Source organism: Centruroides sculpturatus, unplaced genomic scaffold, assembly GCF_000671375.1.
Source record: "Centruroides sculpturatus isolate CEXI.00-Female unplaced genomic scaffold, Cexi_2.0 scaffold701, whole genome shotgun sequence".
Classification (NCBI taxonomy): Eukaryota; Metazoa; Arthropoda; class Arachnida; order Scorpiones; family Buthidae; genus Centruroides; species Centruroides sculpturatus.
In genome coordinates, this window is record NW_019385058.1 from 9,256 (window position 1) to 27,767 (window position 18,512).

General features: G+C 33.3%; 2 protein-coding genes and 2 long non-coding RNA genes across 6 annotated transcripts in view; 2 read left to right on the forward strand and 2 right to left on the reverse strand.

Annotated features, from left to right (window-relative positions):
* Positions 1–5,643, reverse strand: part of LOC111634077 — an 11,083-nt gene extending 5,440 nt beyond the window's left edge. The window contains exons 1-2 of one of the 3 annotated variants that reach the window (XM_023378755.1): positions 5,457–5,643; positions 3,775–3,845 (exon numbers count right to left, since the gene is read on the reverse strand). In XM_023378755.1, the coding sequence (XP_023234523.1) occupies positions 3,775–3,845; positions 5,457–5,550 (165 nt within the window). In that variant the 5' untranslated portion in view covers positions 5,551–5,643. Of the gene's footprint in view, positions 1–3,774; positions 3,846–3,942; positions 4,136–5,456 lie in introns of those variants that run through there. The other 2 variants (XM_023378757.1, XM_023378756.1) reach the window with 2 other exon arrangements.
* Positions 2,118–2,544, reverse strand: LOC111634080. The gene is made up of 3 exons (XR_002758147.1): positions 2,377–2,544; positions 2,237–2,307; positions 2,118–2,165 (listed from the first exon to the last, which is right to left on the reverse strand). It is a non-coding gene; the product is annotated as an uncharacterized LOC111634080 (long non-coding RNA).
* LOC111634078 lies at positions 2,783–3,255 on the forward strand. Its single transcript, XR_002758145.1, has 3 exons — positions 2,783–2,861; positions 2,943–3,050; positions 3,224–3,255. It is a non-coding gene; the product is annotated as an uncharacterized LOC111634078 (long non-coding RNA).
* Positions 5,644–12,155: 6,512 nt separating the features above from the next.
* Positions 12,156–13,170, forward strand: LOC111634084. Its single transcript, XM_023378760.1, has 5 exons — positions 12,156–12,367; positions 12,456–12,526; positions 12,608–12,715; positions 12,889–12,918; positions 13,007–13,170. The coding sequence occupies exons 1-5, from the start codon at positions 12,274–12,276 to the stop codon at positions 13,079–13,081; spliced, it is 378 nt and encodes a 125-aa protein (XP_023234528.1). The 5' UTR covers positions 12,156–12,273; the 3' UTR covers positions 13,082–13,170.
* Positions 13,171–18,512: the final 5,342 nt, after the last annotated feature.

Consider the following 18,512-nt stretch of genomic DNA (forward strand, 5'->3'; position numbering starts at 1 on the left):
GGCAGGTCCGCAGCAATATCAAAGGTCATGTTGACAGTTTTTTCGACTCTCGTGGGGTGGTGTGTCGTGAGTACGCACCACAAGGCCAAACCATCGCAAAGGAGTACTACCAGGAGGCCCTTCGTCGTCTTTCCGATACAGTGTGACGCAAACGACCGGATCTGTGGTCGATCAAAACTTGGCAGCTCCATCGTGATAACGCATCCGTCTATTCTGCGCATCTGATTCGGGCTTTCGTCGCCAAACACAATACTCCTGTGGTTTGTCTCGCTCCGTACTCTCCCCACATGGATCCGTGTGACCTTATGCTATTTCCCAAGCTGAAAATGCCGCTAAAAGGAACCCGAATTTAGTCGAGAGAAGACATCGTGCGGAATCCGACGGACCGGCTGATGGCCATTCCAAAAGATGCGTTCCAGCAGTGTTTCCAGCAATGGCAGGAACGCTGGGAGAAGTGTATACATTACCAAGAAGACTACTTTGAAGGGGATTAGGGTTTCGTACCTCAAAGTCAATAAATTTATTTTTGCCGATCAAAGGTCCGATACTTTTTGAACACACCTCGTATACCCCAATACAGTAGTTTCTATTTCTATCGCATCCTACATAAAAAATAAATATATTTTGCAACGAAATGTTATATATAATGTATATGAGAGGTGTGGTATGACCTAGGACGACACCCTTGTGGAGTTGAACTTTCGGTTAAAGGTTACGACCCTCGCTTTGCCCGCGATCTGTCAGGATGACGCGAGAAAGCCTTTTCCATACGTGGGTAGTGGTTTACTGCACGCAAAGATGACTCACACAAACACCGTATTTACCAATTCAACGGGTTTATTTGACAAAGACATGCTTACAGATAAAGTTAAAGTCCGTTTAGATGAGTGTTTCTTTTCCAAACGAAAGTGTTCGTCTCCAAGGATAAGTTGATTCAGAAACAGGAGAAAGTTCGTTTCCAATCTAAGTTGTTTCTGGAGGCTGGGAGAGTAGAGATCCACGCCTGGAAGTTCGATCTCTGTTCGCACTGTAGTACAGAAATTTGTAATAAGATACATAAAGCGGTTATAATAAAATATTAATTTTAATTATTCGAAAATACGTTAAAATATGAAAATAATCGCGCAATATATATTTATTTTTTAGAAAATACGAGGGAAGCGGCGGATCCACCGCTTCCAATGACGGCACACCACTGGTACTGATTAAACATGTATGTACTGTACAGTATATATTTCATCTGTATATCTGTATATCTGTATATCTGTACAGTAGAATCATTCAAAATTTGTTGTATATACTAGTTACATGTAAATAACTTAAGCATATAGAATTTACTTTTAACACATATTAATTATAAGAATTTATTATATTAACCGTTTTTTTTTTTTTTTATAAAACTTGTTCAAATTTTGATGAAAGTTCTAAATTGACAAATATGAATCAATTCACAATGAATTTTTTCTTGTAGACATTACTGGACATAAAATTTTATTCCTGCAACAGATAGTTACATTCTCCATTTAACATCCTTTACAATTCTACAATTTGTCTTCTTGGACAGTTGTAATTTAAAAGTTTGGTTAGATTTACCCTTAGGTAGCCAAAATGGCGGCGTTTCGTTTCCGTTAGATCAGCGACATTTTTAGTGGACACTTTTTTTATTTATTTTCTTCAAGAACAACCGCGATTTTTTTTATTTATTTTGTTGGAGAACTTCCGAGAATTTTTTTATTTATTTTGTTGGAGAACTGCCGCGATTTTTTTTTATTTATTTTGTTGGAGAACTGCCGCGAATTTTTTTATTTATTTTGTTTACTTAACAACCGGAGTCTAAACTAGGTTTAGCCTCTGAAGGTTGAGTGAACAGACTCAAAAGTACTCAAGGCTAAAGAATCTGGGATGAGAAAAAAATAACAAAGTAATCTTTTTTAAAGAATGATAGAGAGTTACTGCATTTTTATAACTGAAACTTTTGTTAAAATGGTAAAAACTTAGTTTATTAAACTTTTTTTTAAATAAAAAAACAAGTTTTCTTATTTAATGATTATTATATTACAAGCAGCACAAAGTATATAATGGAAGTTNATAAACTGGAAAATGGAATCTAATTTTCCTCTATTTTCGTAATATTGATTAAAACATTCGTATAAAACATCGCTCGCCTATAAATATAATAGTCTTATTTGATAATTTATTGATAAAATACAAATAAAAGTATGAAATACAAACAAACCTTTTGATAGAATTCCGAGCTTCGAGCAATGGTACAGTTCACGAATCTTAACAAATATGTGTAATTTATCGCTGTAAATAATATACAGAATCTTTTGTATTTGAAGGATAATAATTGTATAAAAAAAAGAATATTCTTACCACAAAAGATTTCTATTTTTTCCGAATGGCTAAATGCTCGGGTATAGCTGAATATACATAATATTGAAGTTAAGGCAAATATTATATTCATCTTAACCTTTTGATGCTAATTCATAAACTGGTCGAGTGTAAAATGAATGAAATAAAAGCGTGGTGTTGTTTGCGTATTTTAGCTTACACGTAATTAGCTTGCGTAAAAGAATACGTCTTATCGTAAACTGGAAATAGTTAACAGTTTCCTCCTTTTAATTTAATGCGATCAAATTTAAGATATATTTTTATACGTTGTTTCTTTCGAGTTGTTACATAGGCTACAATATTTATTGTATATTATAATTCTTTAAATAATATATATATTTTTATATTTGTATTATAATTAATGTAATGGGAATGAAATTGAAGGNACTTTTTCAGCAATACCCGACAAATATCTACTCAGATTCTTAAATTGCACTGTTAGTCGTGTCCCAAAAATCTTTCAAAAGGTATGCTTATTTTCTAATTTTCAATTGTGATTTGGTTTAGATTAATTCACGCATTTTTAAACGAATGTTTTTCTCTTTAAGGCAACCGATATCATACATGAATGCGTAGATACAGTTTATGAAGTGGATGGTAAATTGGATGCTCTTTTAATGTTTGCTTGTGACAATAATGTACAGGAAGACAAGGATGTAAGCACTTACTTTGTATTTTGCAGGCATATTTATTCTTAATATTAAGTGCAAATTAAGATTTCGTAGAAATTCTTGTTAATTTATAGAATATTTGAGATAAAAAATACATTAGATCTTTTAAAATCAACTCGCCTTTAATACAAAATCTAAAATGAATTTTGTTCTATTAGGTTTACGAATGTTTGATGGAAAAAGGCAAGGTAATATATTATGCGTGTTACTTTTATATATTTAAATTTTTGCTATAGTTAATTTATATATAAATATATATTTTTCAATTAGGTNAAAATAAAAGTTTAAATATATAAAAGTAACACGTATAATATATTACCTTGCCTTTTTCCCGCAAACATTCACCAATCTAATGGAACAAAATTCATTTTAGATTTTGTATTAAAGGCGAGTTGGCTTTAAAAGATCTAATGTATTTTTATCGTAAATTTTCAATAAATTAACAAGAATTGCTACGAAATCTTAATATTCAGTTCATATTTAAAATATATCTGCCTGCAAAATACAAAGTAAGTGCTTACATCCTTGTCCATGAGTACATCAATGTTACAAGCATACAGTAAAAGAGCATCCAATTTGCCATCGACTTCATAAAATGAATCTATGCATTCATATAAAATATCGGCTCCCTTATAAAGAAAAACATTCGTTTAAAAATTCGTGATAAATCTAAACCAAATCACAATCGAAAATACGAAAATAAGCATACCTTTTGAAAGATTTTTGGGGCACGACTAACAGTGCAATTTAGGAATCTGAGTAGATATTTGTCGGGTATTGCTGAAAAAAAAAACAAATGTAAATCAAAGTAAATTATAAACTTAATTCTTACTGCAATATAAATAAAAAAAATAAAATAAAAAAAATGCAGCCATACAGCACACAGCATCCTGGAATTCATGCTGAGTAAATGATTGAGCAACTCCAAATACAGCTAGGAATGAAAATGCTGCAATCAAATACACCTTCATCTTTCGTCTTCTATTTGAATTCGACAAAATGTACTAAGAACAAACAATACAATCCGAGTTTAACTTCGATTTGTATGACTACTTCTTTGGAAAGGAAATTTATATGTGTTAAAGAAAAAACTCGGATGTAAAAGTATTTAATTATATCCTGTTTTTTGCAAGGAAATGATTATATATATTATTTATCCGAAATAAATTTCTTTTCTATAATCAGACTAATTAATTAATTAAACAAATAAGTGCAAATTTTAATATAGAATTAATGAATTCTTGTTAAAAAAATATTAAACTTTTAACATTTTAAAACATTTCAAAAAGCAATAGTTTTTTTATGACATCGTATATATAGAAATAAATATAGAGGGGTCCCAATGCATCCCCAATATACATCCCTTTTCAAATTTACTGTAAGTCTTGTATTGTCAAATGTACTNAACATAAAACTAATTGAGTACTAATCAAATGTTACAGCTGAATCCTTATCAGATGACTATGAGACTAATTAATTAATCAGATATTAAGAAATCTGGAGTAGAGGTAGGCAGTTAATATACCATCTCATATTAAATAAATTAATTTATTTTTAGTTATTGAATTTAACATCTGATTAATTAATTAACTTCATAATAGCCCAATCAGAATCCAGCTGTAACATTTGACTAGTAATATTTATCAAATTGTTTGTAAATCTAATTGTTATTAAGTATTTTATGCAAGAACTAATAGCAATCTGAAAACTATATAAACGAACCAAACTAGAACTATGTTTAGATTAACTAAATGAAATTATATAATTATTAAAAACAACCATCAAATTCTACCTGTTTGTTTGTTTATATNATTAATGAATTCTTGTTAAAAAAATATTAAACTTTTAACATTTTAAAACATTTCAAAAAGCAATAGTTTTTTTATGACATCGTATATATAGAAATAAATATAGAGGGGTCCCAATGCATCCCCAATATACATCCCTTTTCAAATTTACTGTAAGTCTTGTATTGTCAAATGTACTGTGCAGAGTACCTCTGATGGCACTCGCAGTACCTCTGATGGCATGTACTGTACAGTACAGTACAACAGTACAGTATTCAACTGTATTTGTACTCGATCCTGATCTTCACATCAATGGTATCCTGTACAGTGGTTTGGTACACTTGGGCTTGACATAGCCTCACAGAAAGAAGTCGACAAGTGTAATGCCAGGAAACCAATGTGGCGGATAATTGTAAATGCTAATAACGAGTAAAATCGTCATTAAGTCTGACCCTACTGAAGATACATACGACACTATTATCTCCCCACCTCGTTGACCTTTAACCACTAAAATTTAATAGCATAAATTCCGTTAATACACAAAAATCCCTGCAAAATTTTCGACAAATTAAGTAGTTCAAGTATTAATTTTTGANAGCATTACAGCACACAGCATCTTCGAATTCATCCGGAGTAAATGATTGTACAACTCCAAATACAGCAAGGAATGAAAATGCTGCAATTAAGAACACTTTCATCTTTCGTCTTCTATTCGAATTTCACAAAATCTTGTAAGATCGAACAATACAATCCGAGTTTAACTTCGATTTGTGTGACTACTTCTTTGGAAAGGAAATTTAAATGTGTTAAAGAAAAAAATCGGATGTAAAAGTATTTAATTATATCCTGTCTTTTGCAAGGAAACGATTATATATATTATTTATCTGAAATGAATTTCTTTTTAATTAATTGATNAATTTATTATATTGATATAAGCAATCTAAAATATCAAATACTTCATTATTTATTTTTAAGTTATAGCTAAATGACAAAAATATACACACAATTGTAATATTAGATCATTATTGTCATTCAAAATAATTTGAACAATCCCGTTTAATTACCTCTTAAAACTTTTTCCTACATCAATTAATATGTCCCACTTTCTAAAAGAAATAATTCATTAATAATTAAACTATCTGACTTTCAATAAAATGTAGAACAAATTTAAATTTTATTAGAAAGTGAACAAGCATCTTTACAAACCAAGACATATATGTTAGATAATATATTTTCATTTCTCTTTTAATTTAATTCTCTCTTTTTTTTTCGTTGTTACTAAGCACATCAAATGAGATTGTTCTGATGTTTTTTATGTTGCAAAATATCTTTTTAAAATGTATTTTATTTATTATTGTACAGTAAAACCTGTCCAAAATGAAACCTGGATAAAACGGAAACCTGCCAAACCGGAAAATATTCGGTACCGTGCGATTCCGGTTTACGCAGGTTTTACAGTATAACTTTCGGCTTTAACGGTCAACCCTTCGCCCGAATTAGTTGGTTAAATCGAGGTTTTACTATAATATAATTAATTTTTCTTTATGCTACAGCAGAAAGAATCGACGTCACTCTTTCGTATAAGAGCAAATACAGTATAATAATTTTTGCTTTTTAGATTCGAATGTAGTTTAAATTCTTTTGCGGGAAAAGTTACGCAACTCGTTGATGGACTTTTAACTTTTAATAATGAAAATTTATTAACTTTATTAAGTATTTGTTAATATAAAATTGCAGTTTATTACAAATAGTATATGTGAGGCCGGGACAACACCGCCCTCCCGTACGGGAACCGCCTGTCGAGCTAAAGTCAATAAATCGGTGACTTATTACGTAAATAGGACCGGTGTGACCAAGGAACGGGGTACGAGACGATTTAATTGTCGCATTCCAGGCCTAATTGACAGATCCGCGATCGTCATTCGTGAGAACGAGAGAGGGATCGTCCGCCGGGGCAACTTTGGACAGTCATCTTACAGAGAGTTCAAAGCGGGACCTGCTGACACTCCCGTGGAGGTGGGCCACGGCTGGGACAGCTGCGTCTTCTCCGGGACAGAAAAATTAGGTAAAATTTACGGGTCCGTCATCCGGAAAAAGGCTTGACCGACTCCGGAGGGAAACGGCCCGGACGGGGATGTTCGGCAACTCCGCGGTCCGAATCGAGCCTCTGGCAACAAACCAAGGGATCAATAGAATCACAGGGGACCANTAGTATATGTGAGGCCGGGACAACACCCCCACCCTGTACGGGAACAGCCTGTCGAGCTAAAGTCAATAAATCGGTGACTTATTACGTAAATAGGATCGGTGTGACCAAGGAACGGGGTAGGAGACGATTTAATTGTCGCATTCCAGGCCTAATTGACAGATCCGCGATCGTCAATAGTGAGAACGAGAGAGGGATCGTCCGCCGGGGTAACTTTGGACGGTCCCCTTACAGAGAGTTCAAAGCAGGACCTGCTGACACTCCTGTGGAGGGGGCAGCGGCTAGGACAGCTGCGTCTTCTCCGGGACAGAAAAATACACATTAGGTCAAATTTACGGGTCCGTCATCCGGGAAAGGGCTTGACCGACTCCGGATGGTGAACGGCCCGGACGGGGATGTTCGGCGATCCCCGGCCTGAATCGCGCCCCTGGCAACAGACCAAGGAAACCAATAGAATCACAGGGGACCATTATTCGGACGAATTAAAACCTCGGGATTTCGGGGAAAAAAAGGTTATAAAAGCCCGAAATCCCAGGACACGGGAAGGGGGTGAGTGGAAGATCAGGAACAAGTTAGGCTGTTCTTAAGATTTTAACCAGAATTACGGAGGAGAAGACTCAAAACTTGAACGAATGCGGCAAGAGTGAGGAACTTAACTTTCCGAGCACACTTCTCTACCTGGACCAGTGCGAACAGAGACCTAACTTCCAGGCGTGGATCTCTACTCTCCCAGCCTCCAGAAACACCTTAGATTGGAGACGAACTTTCTCCTGTTTCTGAATAAACTTATCTTTGTGATATTTTTCAAGTTTTGTAATCAAGTTATAACGTTAGAAAAGATCCTTTAATTTTTAAAAAATCTAAATTCTTTCTGAAATTGTAAATTTTAAGATATTATTTTTTAAATCAGATTGATGAATTCCCATCTCCATTTTCAATTCGTTCATCAATTATTAATTGTAATAACTTGTATACCCTCTGTCTGTGGCTGGATTTAAAAAAAAAAGGATTTAAATTGACCCAATGTGGTAGTAGCCCCAAGTCTCCATTCGTTCACTATGGTGGTTGCGTCTCGATAGCTATAAGGGTGCGAGAGATATGGGCTTGAAAGTGGTTGAAAGTGGCTTTCTATTTCGAATGTTTTGTTCGAATTTGTTCGAATTAAATTCGAATATTGGTTCGATTATAGAACGATTGTNAGCTCTAGTAGAAAGGGCGTTCTCGCACTCATCCACCGAGCAGGCCCTGGCAACCGAGTTAGCCCGCATCAAGAGGATAGCAACCGAGCACGGGTTCCCGAACATGACACGCCACTTAGTAGAACGATACCAACGCCTGAAACACTCCCCGACCGCAAATAATGTTGCCGACCTCCAGCAAGACGGTTCGACACGAGTCCCCATTACATTCAACCCATACCTTAAAGCAGTGCATAAGAAGATAGCCGGAGAACACAGGATACTATTAGCGCACAGAAGATGTCCCACGATTTTCCGTATCCTACGGAATGATAAAGACTCTCCCGATCGCACCAGACTTCCCGAGTCTATTTTATCCCAATCAGGGACAACATCTACAATGCCGGCCGGGTAACCACGTTCGTTAACCGGAAGGACGAGCTGACTGTATCTCTGGCCTGGCAATCACTGTTGGATGCCAACCCATAACTTCCCCTCCACCGCACGACCGCATGTCAGAAAGGATCCACTTCGTCGAAATGACACCTGATCCCAACAAATAGAATACACTCCGTCCAGGGAAAACCAGTTGACCTGAAGAAGAGCAAAGAGATTGTTCGAAAACGTTCGTCAACAGCGATATACAATATATACGCGCCACGCACCGGTTACAGGTTCCGGATACAGACTTAATAAATTTTGGGTGATGTGTATGGGAATTTAGAAGTTTCTCAACAAAACTTTTATCAGTAGCTTTTGGAAACCAGCACTTTTCATCGATTAAAGCAAGTATTCCCATTGGCTATATAAGAAATATATAGTATTAATTTCAATTTTCATAATAGAACAATCTTAATTAAAAACAATAAATCTATTTAAAATTCTAAAATATATCTAACAAAGTATAATGCCAGAAGCGTAATTTTATTTTATACTGGTGTATGACTTTTTTTATTTACTTGGTAAAAATTCAAAATCTCAAAAGCAAATTTTATACAGTATCTGAACTCCCTATATATAAATTCTCACTACATTAAATCATGTTCTTTAGTACACAATGTGACAGACAAATCAAATAATCCTGGTATAACAAATTTAATCAACATGCATTTGTGATAAATTCTAAAATCTTGCTAGTAGAAGTAGAAAATACAACTCCATTTCCAATATCTGCTTTCATTTATTTCATAGGTATTGTCTGTTCTCTCTATCAATTGTACAGTCTAGTGACTTTTATCTCAGTGTCAATGCAATCTTATAAATTTATTTTAAACAGTTTGTTACAATAGATTCACTACCATATATGCTTATTTTTATTGCTGCACTGTTTTATATAGTAATATTTTAATACAAATATATTATAGTGATACTGTATACTAAAGAAAGTGCAGTACTTATACAATTACAATACGGAATACTACACAAACTTATTCATTGCATAAACTAAAAAGTTCAAATTTAAGTTGTAATTAAGTCTTGAAATTCGAAATTCAAGAATTTCTTTTTTAAAAAATCCATCAATGAGTTGCATAACTTTCCCGGCCAAACTTTCAAACTCCGTTTGGTTCCATCTGCTACGACATCTTATCAAAAACATTTTATATTATTAATTATTATAAAATGGCATAAAGCTTAATTTTATGGGTAAAAAATGAATTTTATAAAGAATTGTAAATGCTAATAAGGAATATTTTAGAGGCTATCCCACTCGAGATACGACACGTAAACACCTCTATCTCCTCATTTTCTCGACCTTTAACCACCAAAATTTAACAGCATCGATAAATCAAATGTACACATTTCTCTGCAAAATTTCAGAAATTTTCGACAAAAGGCGCAAGAGTTATTAATTCTGACAACAATTTAATTATTTAAATAACGACATTCGAATCTAAATAGCCAAAAATTATTATATTTGCTCCTTACGAAAGAGTGACGTCGATTCTTTCTACTGTAGCGTAAAGAAAAAGTAATTATACATACTGTACATTCCTTTTCAAATTTACTGTAAGTGTTGTATTGTCAGATGTACTGTGCAGAGTACCTCTGATGGAACTCGCAGTACCTCTGATGGCATGTACAGTACAGTACAACACCTAACCGATATTCAACTCGATCCTGATCTTCACATCAATGGTATCCTGTATAGTGGTTTCGTACACTTGGGCTTGACAGCCTCACAGAAGAAAGTCGAGAAGTGTAATGCCAGGAAACCAATGTGGCGGATAATTGTAAATGCTAATAACGAGTAAAATCGTCATTAAGTCTGACCCTACTGAAGATACACACGACACCATTATCTCCCCACGTCGTTGACTTTTAACCACCAAAATTTAATAGCATAAATTCCCTTAATACACAAAAATCCATGCAAAATTTAAAAAATTTTCGACAAATTAAGTAGTTCAAGTGTTAATTTCTGATTTTATTAATGTAAGCTAATAGAGATATGTTTTTATAAATGCAATTATCAGAAAATTACTTAATAACGAATAAAGTTGTAAAGGATATTGTTAAACGTTTCCGATAAACTGGCTCTAATTAAAGCATTTTCTTTTAAAATGTGATATTTTTCAAGTTTTGTAATCAAGTTATAACGTTAGAAAAGATTTTTTAATTTTTAAAAAATCTAAACTCTTTCTGAAATTGTAAATTTTAAGATATTATTTTTTAAATCAGATTGATGAATTCCCATCTCCATTTTCAATTCGTTCATCAATTATTAATTGTAATAACTTGTATACCCTCTGTCTGTGGCTGGATTTAAAAAAAAAAGGATTTAAATTGACCCAATGTGGTAGTAGCCCCAAGTCTCCATTCGTTCACTATGATGGTTGCGTCTCGATAGCTATAAGGGTGCGGGAGATATGGGGGCTTAAAGTGGTTGAATTCGAAGATTTTCTATTTCGATTTTTAAAATGTTCGAATCGTTTTAAATTCGAATTTGTATTCGAATTGGTTCGTTTATAGAACGATTGTAAACGTTCCAGAAAATTGATAAAATTGAAAATAGTTTGCTTGACTGGACGTAAAAATTCTCTAATTAGTTTGGAAACAGGGGACCTAATTCTTGCATTCTGTGCTATAAGGGTGTGGGAGATATGGGGTTGTAAGTGGTTGACTTCGGAGATGTGTAACAATGGAGGTGTCAACAATGGAAGTGTCAACAATAGAAGTGTTAACAGTGGAAGTGTTGAGTAACAAAGGAAATGTTAATATAAAGCGGCATGCAAGATTTACAGGCGGTTTTTTGCGTTTTTGCGGGAAATCGAACATATTTTTAGACTCGTGTAAAAATTCTCTAATTAATCTGGAAACGGAGAACCTAATTCTTGCATTCTGTGAAAACAAGTAAGATTGTCTATAATGTAATTATCTTAATCTTCACTATCGTTATTTTTTGCCCAGCGAAGCGGGTCCTTGCAGCTTGTACTTAATAAAATTAAAATTAGTATATCTCTATTAATTAGTTAAATGTAATTAAAATATTAGTATATCGTTAACCTACTTCGCGTTGAATTTTCATCGATGATAGGCCTAACAAATTTTTTAAAAAAATAATAATCATCGCTATTGTATCGTTAAAATTATTTTTAAATTATTTTATTGCTCACAAAACGAACAACCACTCATAATTAGAAAATTAAATCTCGTTTAAATACTGGCTTCCCTTTCATGGTCGAGCCAGTATTGCCAGCTAAAACACGCAAAAATTTAACAAAAATTATATTAAAGTAGCCAAGACATAGGTAAATATTGTAGCGCCATATCATTAGCAGACATTTTAAATTTGCCGACTAGAACGGTCTGTTAACCGATGTGACGGATAATCGGGGGTCGGATAATCGATGCTCTACTGTATATATAATCATTTCCTTGCAATAAACAGGATATAATTAAATACTTTTACATCCGAGTGTTTTCTTTAACACATATAAATTTCCTTTCCAAAGAAGTAGTCACACAAATCGAAGTTAAACTCGGATTGTATTGTTTGTTCTTACAACATTTTGTCGAATTCGAATAAAAGACGAAAGATGAAAGTGTTCTTAATTGCAGCATTTTCATTCCTGGCTGTATTTGGAGTTGTACAATCATTTACTCCCTATGAAATACAAGACGCGATGTGCTGTAAGGCTGCATTTTTCTTTTTTCTTTTTATTTATTGCAGTAAGAGTTAAGTTTATAATTCACTTTGATTTACATTTGATTTTTTCAGCAATACCCGACAAATATCTATTCAGATTCCTAAATTGCACTATTAGTCGTGCCCCAAAAATCTTTCAAAAGGTATGCTTATTTTCTAATTTTCAATTGTGATTTGGTTTAGATTAATTCACGAATTTTTAAACGAATGTTTTTATTTATAAGGCAGTCGATATCGTACATGAATGCGTAGATACAGTTTATGAAGTCGATGAAAAATTGGATTCCGTTTTATTGTATACTTGTAACATTAATGTACTCTTAGACAAGAATGTAAGCACTTACTTTGTATTTTGCAGGCATATTTATTCTTAATATTAAGTGCAAATTAAGATTTCGTAGCAATTCTTGTTAATTTATAGAATATTTGAGATAAAAAATACATTAGATCTTTTAAAGTCAATTCGACTTTAATTCAAAATCTAAAATGAAGTTTGTTCCATTAGATTGGCGGATGTTTGCGGGAAAAAACCGAGGTAATATATTAATATTATGCGTGTTATTTTTATATATTTAAATTTTTGCTATAGTTAATTTATACATAAATATATATATTTCAATTAGGGTCTAGACAATCCAGACCGACAAGATATGTCATCATTGAAAGAAACTGCCGTAAATTGTATGATTTATGCGTGAATCATATACTCTCGTGTGATTATAATGTCTAACATTCGTACAATTGTACTTTTTGTACCCGTACAGTTAAAGAATTAAATTGATTATGAAGCATTAAATTATTGTTTTCTATAAATTAATTACGGATGACATTTAGGCTACGTAGGGTCACTTTAATCTAAAAATAATTTTCTTTTAAATATTAGAACAAAGGTAATAGACTCCATGATATTAATATGATAATAATTATTCGATTATTATTTTAAGATTTTATTCATTCAATCTAATGTATTAGGAATTATTCTCGAGTTAATCGGTTTTGAAAGTTTTAATTAATCCTGATTTTAATATTAATGCAAAATAACTAGAAATTATTGTTTAAACCTCCAGTTAGCGATTTATAACACAGTCAAACCTCTGAAGAATAGCCACTGACAGAAACATTTAAGAATGCCCGCTGTTTGCATTGTATTTTGTATGCATTTTTACCCATTAAAAAAAAACTTCTNTAAAAAAATATCACATTTTAAAAGGAAATGCTTTAATTACAGCCAGTTTATCGGAAACTTTTAACAATATCCTTTACAATTTTCTTCGTTATTAAGTAATTTTGTGATAATTGCACTTACTAAAACGTATCGCTATTAGCTTACATTAATAAAATCAAAAATTAACACTTGAACTACTTAATTTGTCGAAAATTTCTTAAATTTTGCAGGGATTTTTGTGTATTAAGGGAATTTATGCTATTAAATTTTGGTGGTTAAAAGTCAACGACGTGGGAAGATAATAGTGTCGTATTGTACAGATATTTGAACTCCAGTAGGTTCAGACTTAATGACGATTTTACTCGTTATTAGCATTTACAATTATCCGCCACATTGGTTTCCTGGCATTACACTTCTCGACTTCTTTTTGTGAGGCTATGTCAAGCTCAAGTGTACCAAACCACTGTACAGGATATCATTGATGTAAAGACCAGGATCGAGTAGAAATACAGTTGAATACCGGTTAGGTGTTGTACTGTACTGTACATGCCATCAGAGGTACTCTACTCTGCACAGTACATCTGACAATACAAGACTTACTGTAAATTTGAAAAGGGATGTATTGGGACCCCCGTATATTTATTTCTTTATAGGGCTATATGATGTCATAGAAAAAAACTGTATTGCGTTTTAAAATGTTAAGATTTTAAAAATTTAATATTTTTTAAACAAGAATTCATTAATTCTATAATAAAATTTGCACTTATTTGTTGAAAATGTTACACAATTGCTATAAATATTAAATACGTAAAAACAGCAAAGATAAATGTAATTTTTTAATTAATTAATTAACAATGAGCATTTATCGTATAATAAAAAAATAATAATATAATAATGATAATTTATAGTAATTTATTGTAATAATTCTTAATCTAACAAAAAAATGAGGCCGCATTGGACTTCAATAAGCCCTAGGCCCCAAAAAACCTAGATCCGTCCCTGTACCAGTCACAGTAATGATTTAGCACATCTATTTCGCGCTATGTCATTGTCGCAGTAATTAAGTTAATACTGTATAATATAATTTTTTCAAGAAAGTTCACTAAATTTTATAAACAGAAAACTATATGAAATTTTATAAGTAACGTGACGTCATTGGCCGAACGTCATTGACAACAATTAGGCAACGAGCTTTTTCGGTAATTGTTAACGAATCAACAATTCAAATTGCATTGTTCTTTTTTGAATCAAGACGCCATTTTCGTATTACTGGCATTTTCAAAGAAATAACGTAAAAATAAGCCAAGAAATTGCAGAATGATGGAGGGAAGAGGAAAAGACTGAAACAGGGTATAACGAAACATTCAAACAAAANAAGAATAGCCACTGACAGAAACATTTAAGAATGCCCGCTGTTTGCATTGTATTTTGTATGCATTTTTACCCATTAAAAAAAAACCTTCTGAAAAAATAACAGCCGTTTAGAGGTGTACGTTATTGCAGAATTTAAAACTATATTTAAATGTTTATGAAGTATTTTTTTAAAGAAATTATTTAAATTGTTCTGTTTACACGTAACAGCTTTAAGACTTAAACATCAATGGTCACCATGGATAATACGTCAAATAGAAAATAGTTGTAAAATATTAATATAGTTGTTCAGAAATTCACCAACAAAATTGCTCTCCTGCTTTTACAGCGCTAAATTCATTCTGCAAAAAGGTCGTTCTGCAGTATCGAGAGTCATGGCAGTCACATTGCGCGAAGTAGAAAATTCACCGACTGACTACATATACGGGATTGAGATTTGAGGATTTTCGGGGGTCGGTTTTTCTGTCTTTCAAACATCTATAGTAAATGTAAACATCTTGTTCGAAAGATATTTGTTTATTTAGGTAGTATGAAAAATTTCAGGTTTTTTTATAGAGACTTTGCCGAAATATAAGCAATTGAAAAGTGCAAAAATCGGCATAAAAGCTGTCTTTTTCTCTCTTGCTGGCGGTACAGACGCTTCTAGAGAAAAAATACCACCGGATCTAGAGTGCTGAAATTTTAAACTTTAGTCTTTCTCGTTATCGGTAAGGTGGTAGCGAAACTTTCGGGTCGATAGGTCGAACTTTGGGGGATCCCCCACAGAGCTATTTAAGATAAAAGTACATCCAAACGAATGACTTTCATTCGAAATGTTTCCAGAATAACAAAAGCTCAAATTTATGCAAATTAAATCTTTTTGCAACGATTAAACTAACAGCATATTGAAAGCATTCGGTGGGCGGCTATTGCTTAATTTTGATAATCTGCAGTATATTCTTTTACACGTAATAAAGGCATTTAAACGCCCAGGTCTACTAGTGGCCAAGCGGTTTTCGTTCCCTGAACACTGGTAGTTCGGTCGTCTCTCGGATGGGCTAACGACATGAGTTTTCCGGGTTTTCTCCACGTCTGTAACGCCTAAATAGGGATCAGTTTCCCTTAAAAACTCTCACGGTAGGCATCCCCTAGGCAGATCGCTCAAGTGTTGTGTTGCCATAACTCAAACAAATCAAACCTAAACGCTCAGTTGACCTTTTTAATTGATAGAAGGTATGTTTACTGAGAATTTTTAAAGCAATGCACAGGAAGTGAGAGGGTCTCCTGCTGCCCATAATGTTTCCATATCTGGTCTCGTCTTTCATCTATCTAACTCCGTTCTCGAGATAAAGATAAGACCAGAGCCACCCCTAGGGCCGGGTAACCGCCCCGGGCTCCGCGCTTAAGAGGATGCAGCATAATAATGTAATCTACCAACAAAACTCAGACGCCAAGTCAGATTGGTGTAGTTAGCATTGCATAGAACATTTATACACTTGAGTATATTGTAAACTTATAAATGTTTTAATTGAACAAATTTATGCTGCTGAATGATACTAAATAGAATTAATTTCAACATTCGATGCAAGAATGGCAGAACATAGGCTATAAGACGTATCAAAGATAAAGAAACAAACGATTATTATTTAGGTTGGAAAATTCAAAATGAGATAATTAATCTGTTGGCAAACAAAGTTAAAAATGAAATAATAAAAAAAAAGTAAATATTATACAGTGCAGTTAGACTGTACTACCGATAAAAGTCGTATTGAACAATTAACTCATATTGTTCGAATTGTAGAAATGCTCGACGAACAAGAACGAAACGATGTTGAAATTAATGATTATTTTATCGGTTTTTCTCCTATGCCGAAATGTGCAGAGTTTGATTTATCAGAGGAATTATGTAAACAACTTAAAAATTTAAATATTTCTTTCAACGATTGCCGTGTACAAGCTTATGACAATGGGGCTAACATGGTAGGCAAGAGAAAAGACCTGCAAGCAAGGATTTTGGGAAAAAATCCGACAGCATTTTTTGTGTCACGTTCAGCACACAATTTAAATTTATTAATATATGTGACCGCAGGGTCGGCACCTCTTTGGCGCCCTGTCAGGATGATACCACTGTGTCTTGTAACAGACACAGAAAAATTTTATCGGCCGTTACTTTTGGTTACGCGAACGGTCGCGTTTGTGGACTTTTAGTTCCGGGATGGAGGCGTGAAGAGAGAATCAGAGGAATTGCACTCTACATAATCTATACATAATGCCCGTTTATTGTTCGAATTAAGCTATATACAATCGATTCAGTTAACATATCTATTTTCCTCCCGGTTACCCGTATTCCTGAGAGAGAGTTCACATGTATTACGTGCGAGGATAAATACCTTGTTATAAATTGTCGATTAGTCGTTTTCGTCCTCGAGTCTCTAGACTTCACAAAGTTCTTTCAAACGTTGATATGTTTTTTTCCCAATTGCACAAAGTCCTTTCGAACGTTGTTAGTCGGTTTAGGCGTAGTCCTTCCGAACAGCGGCGATTAGATGAGTTCCGGGTAGCGGCTAATCCGTTCACGTAAATACACAGTGCACACCAAACTCCAGAGACTGACTCTTACGCATCGACCCCTCCTTTTTATAAAGGGGGTATCGTTGGGTTTTTTCCACTGCCTTATTAGGACTGTTTTTTTTCACCACTGACCAATACAGGTTTTCTTTTGTCTTTTCGTAGATTCTGGGTGACACATTCCTTTAACCCGGAACTGGTTCGTGGGAAAACAATTTAATGTTCTTTTTAAATGTTGAGTTGTTGTTTATTTCTCTAAACTGTTCCTTTTACGAGAAAACAATTATTTAACAATTTATTCCAATAAATTCGACTCTCACATATATGATATGGCTTCCTCGGTTTCTATGACTATGTCATTTTTTGGAACACTTTCGAGACTGCATACACTATTTTCCACGTCTGCTCACAGGTGGGCTATTTTAACGAAACATTTAACAAATTCAACTCTAAAACCATTATCAGATACACGTTGGGAATTCCGAATAAATTCTGTGAAGACAGTTAGATTTGATTTGGACAAAATTATAATAGCATTAGAAGAATTAAATGACGTGACGGAGGATTCTAATGTAAAAAGTGAAACAGATTCCTTGAGAAATATGCACGACTCTTCCAAATCTGGCCATTAGTTTAAGAATATTATTAACAATTCTGATTTCAACAGCATCAGCAAAACGAACTTTTTCTAAATTAAAACTAATTAAAAATTATTTACGGACAACGATTAACAAATCTGACACTTTTATCTATTGAGCATTGAACACGAAATATGTGAAAAATTAAATTTCGATGATTTAATTAATAAAAGATTTTACTGAAATTAAAGCCTGCAAAATTAATATTTCATAAAATAGTGCAAACTTACACTTTTTGTTTTATATTTCCGCAATTTTGTTTAAATAAATTTTTGAAAAGTTAACGTTAATTATTTTACTTATTAGTTGTTTTTTACTAATACTTAGTTTATTTTTAGAAAGGACCCCACAATTTCAATTTGCTCAGGACCCCGCAAAAGCTAGGAGCGGCCCTGTTGTTCATTGCAA

What these genes read in the sequence shown, in the direction of transcription:
- LOC111634084 (XM_023378760.1), top strand. Translation starts at nt 12,274, where the DNA reads ATGAAAGTGTTCTTAATTGCAGCATTTTCATTCCTGGCTGTATTTGGA. An exon ending in ATGTACTCTTAGACAAGAAT is followed by an intron (nt 12,716 to 12,888) that starts GTAAGCACTTAC and finishes TTGTTCCATTAG; the next exon opens with ATTGGCGGATGTTTGCGGGA. An exon ending in GTTTGCGGGAAAAAACCGAG is followed by an intron (nt 12,919 to 13,006) that starts GTAATATATTAA and finishes TATTTCAATTAG; the next exon opens with GGTCTAGACAATCCAGACCG.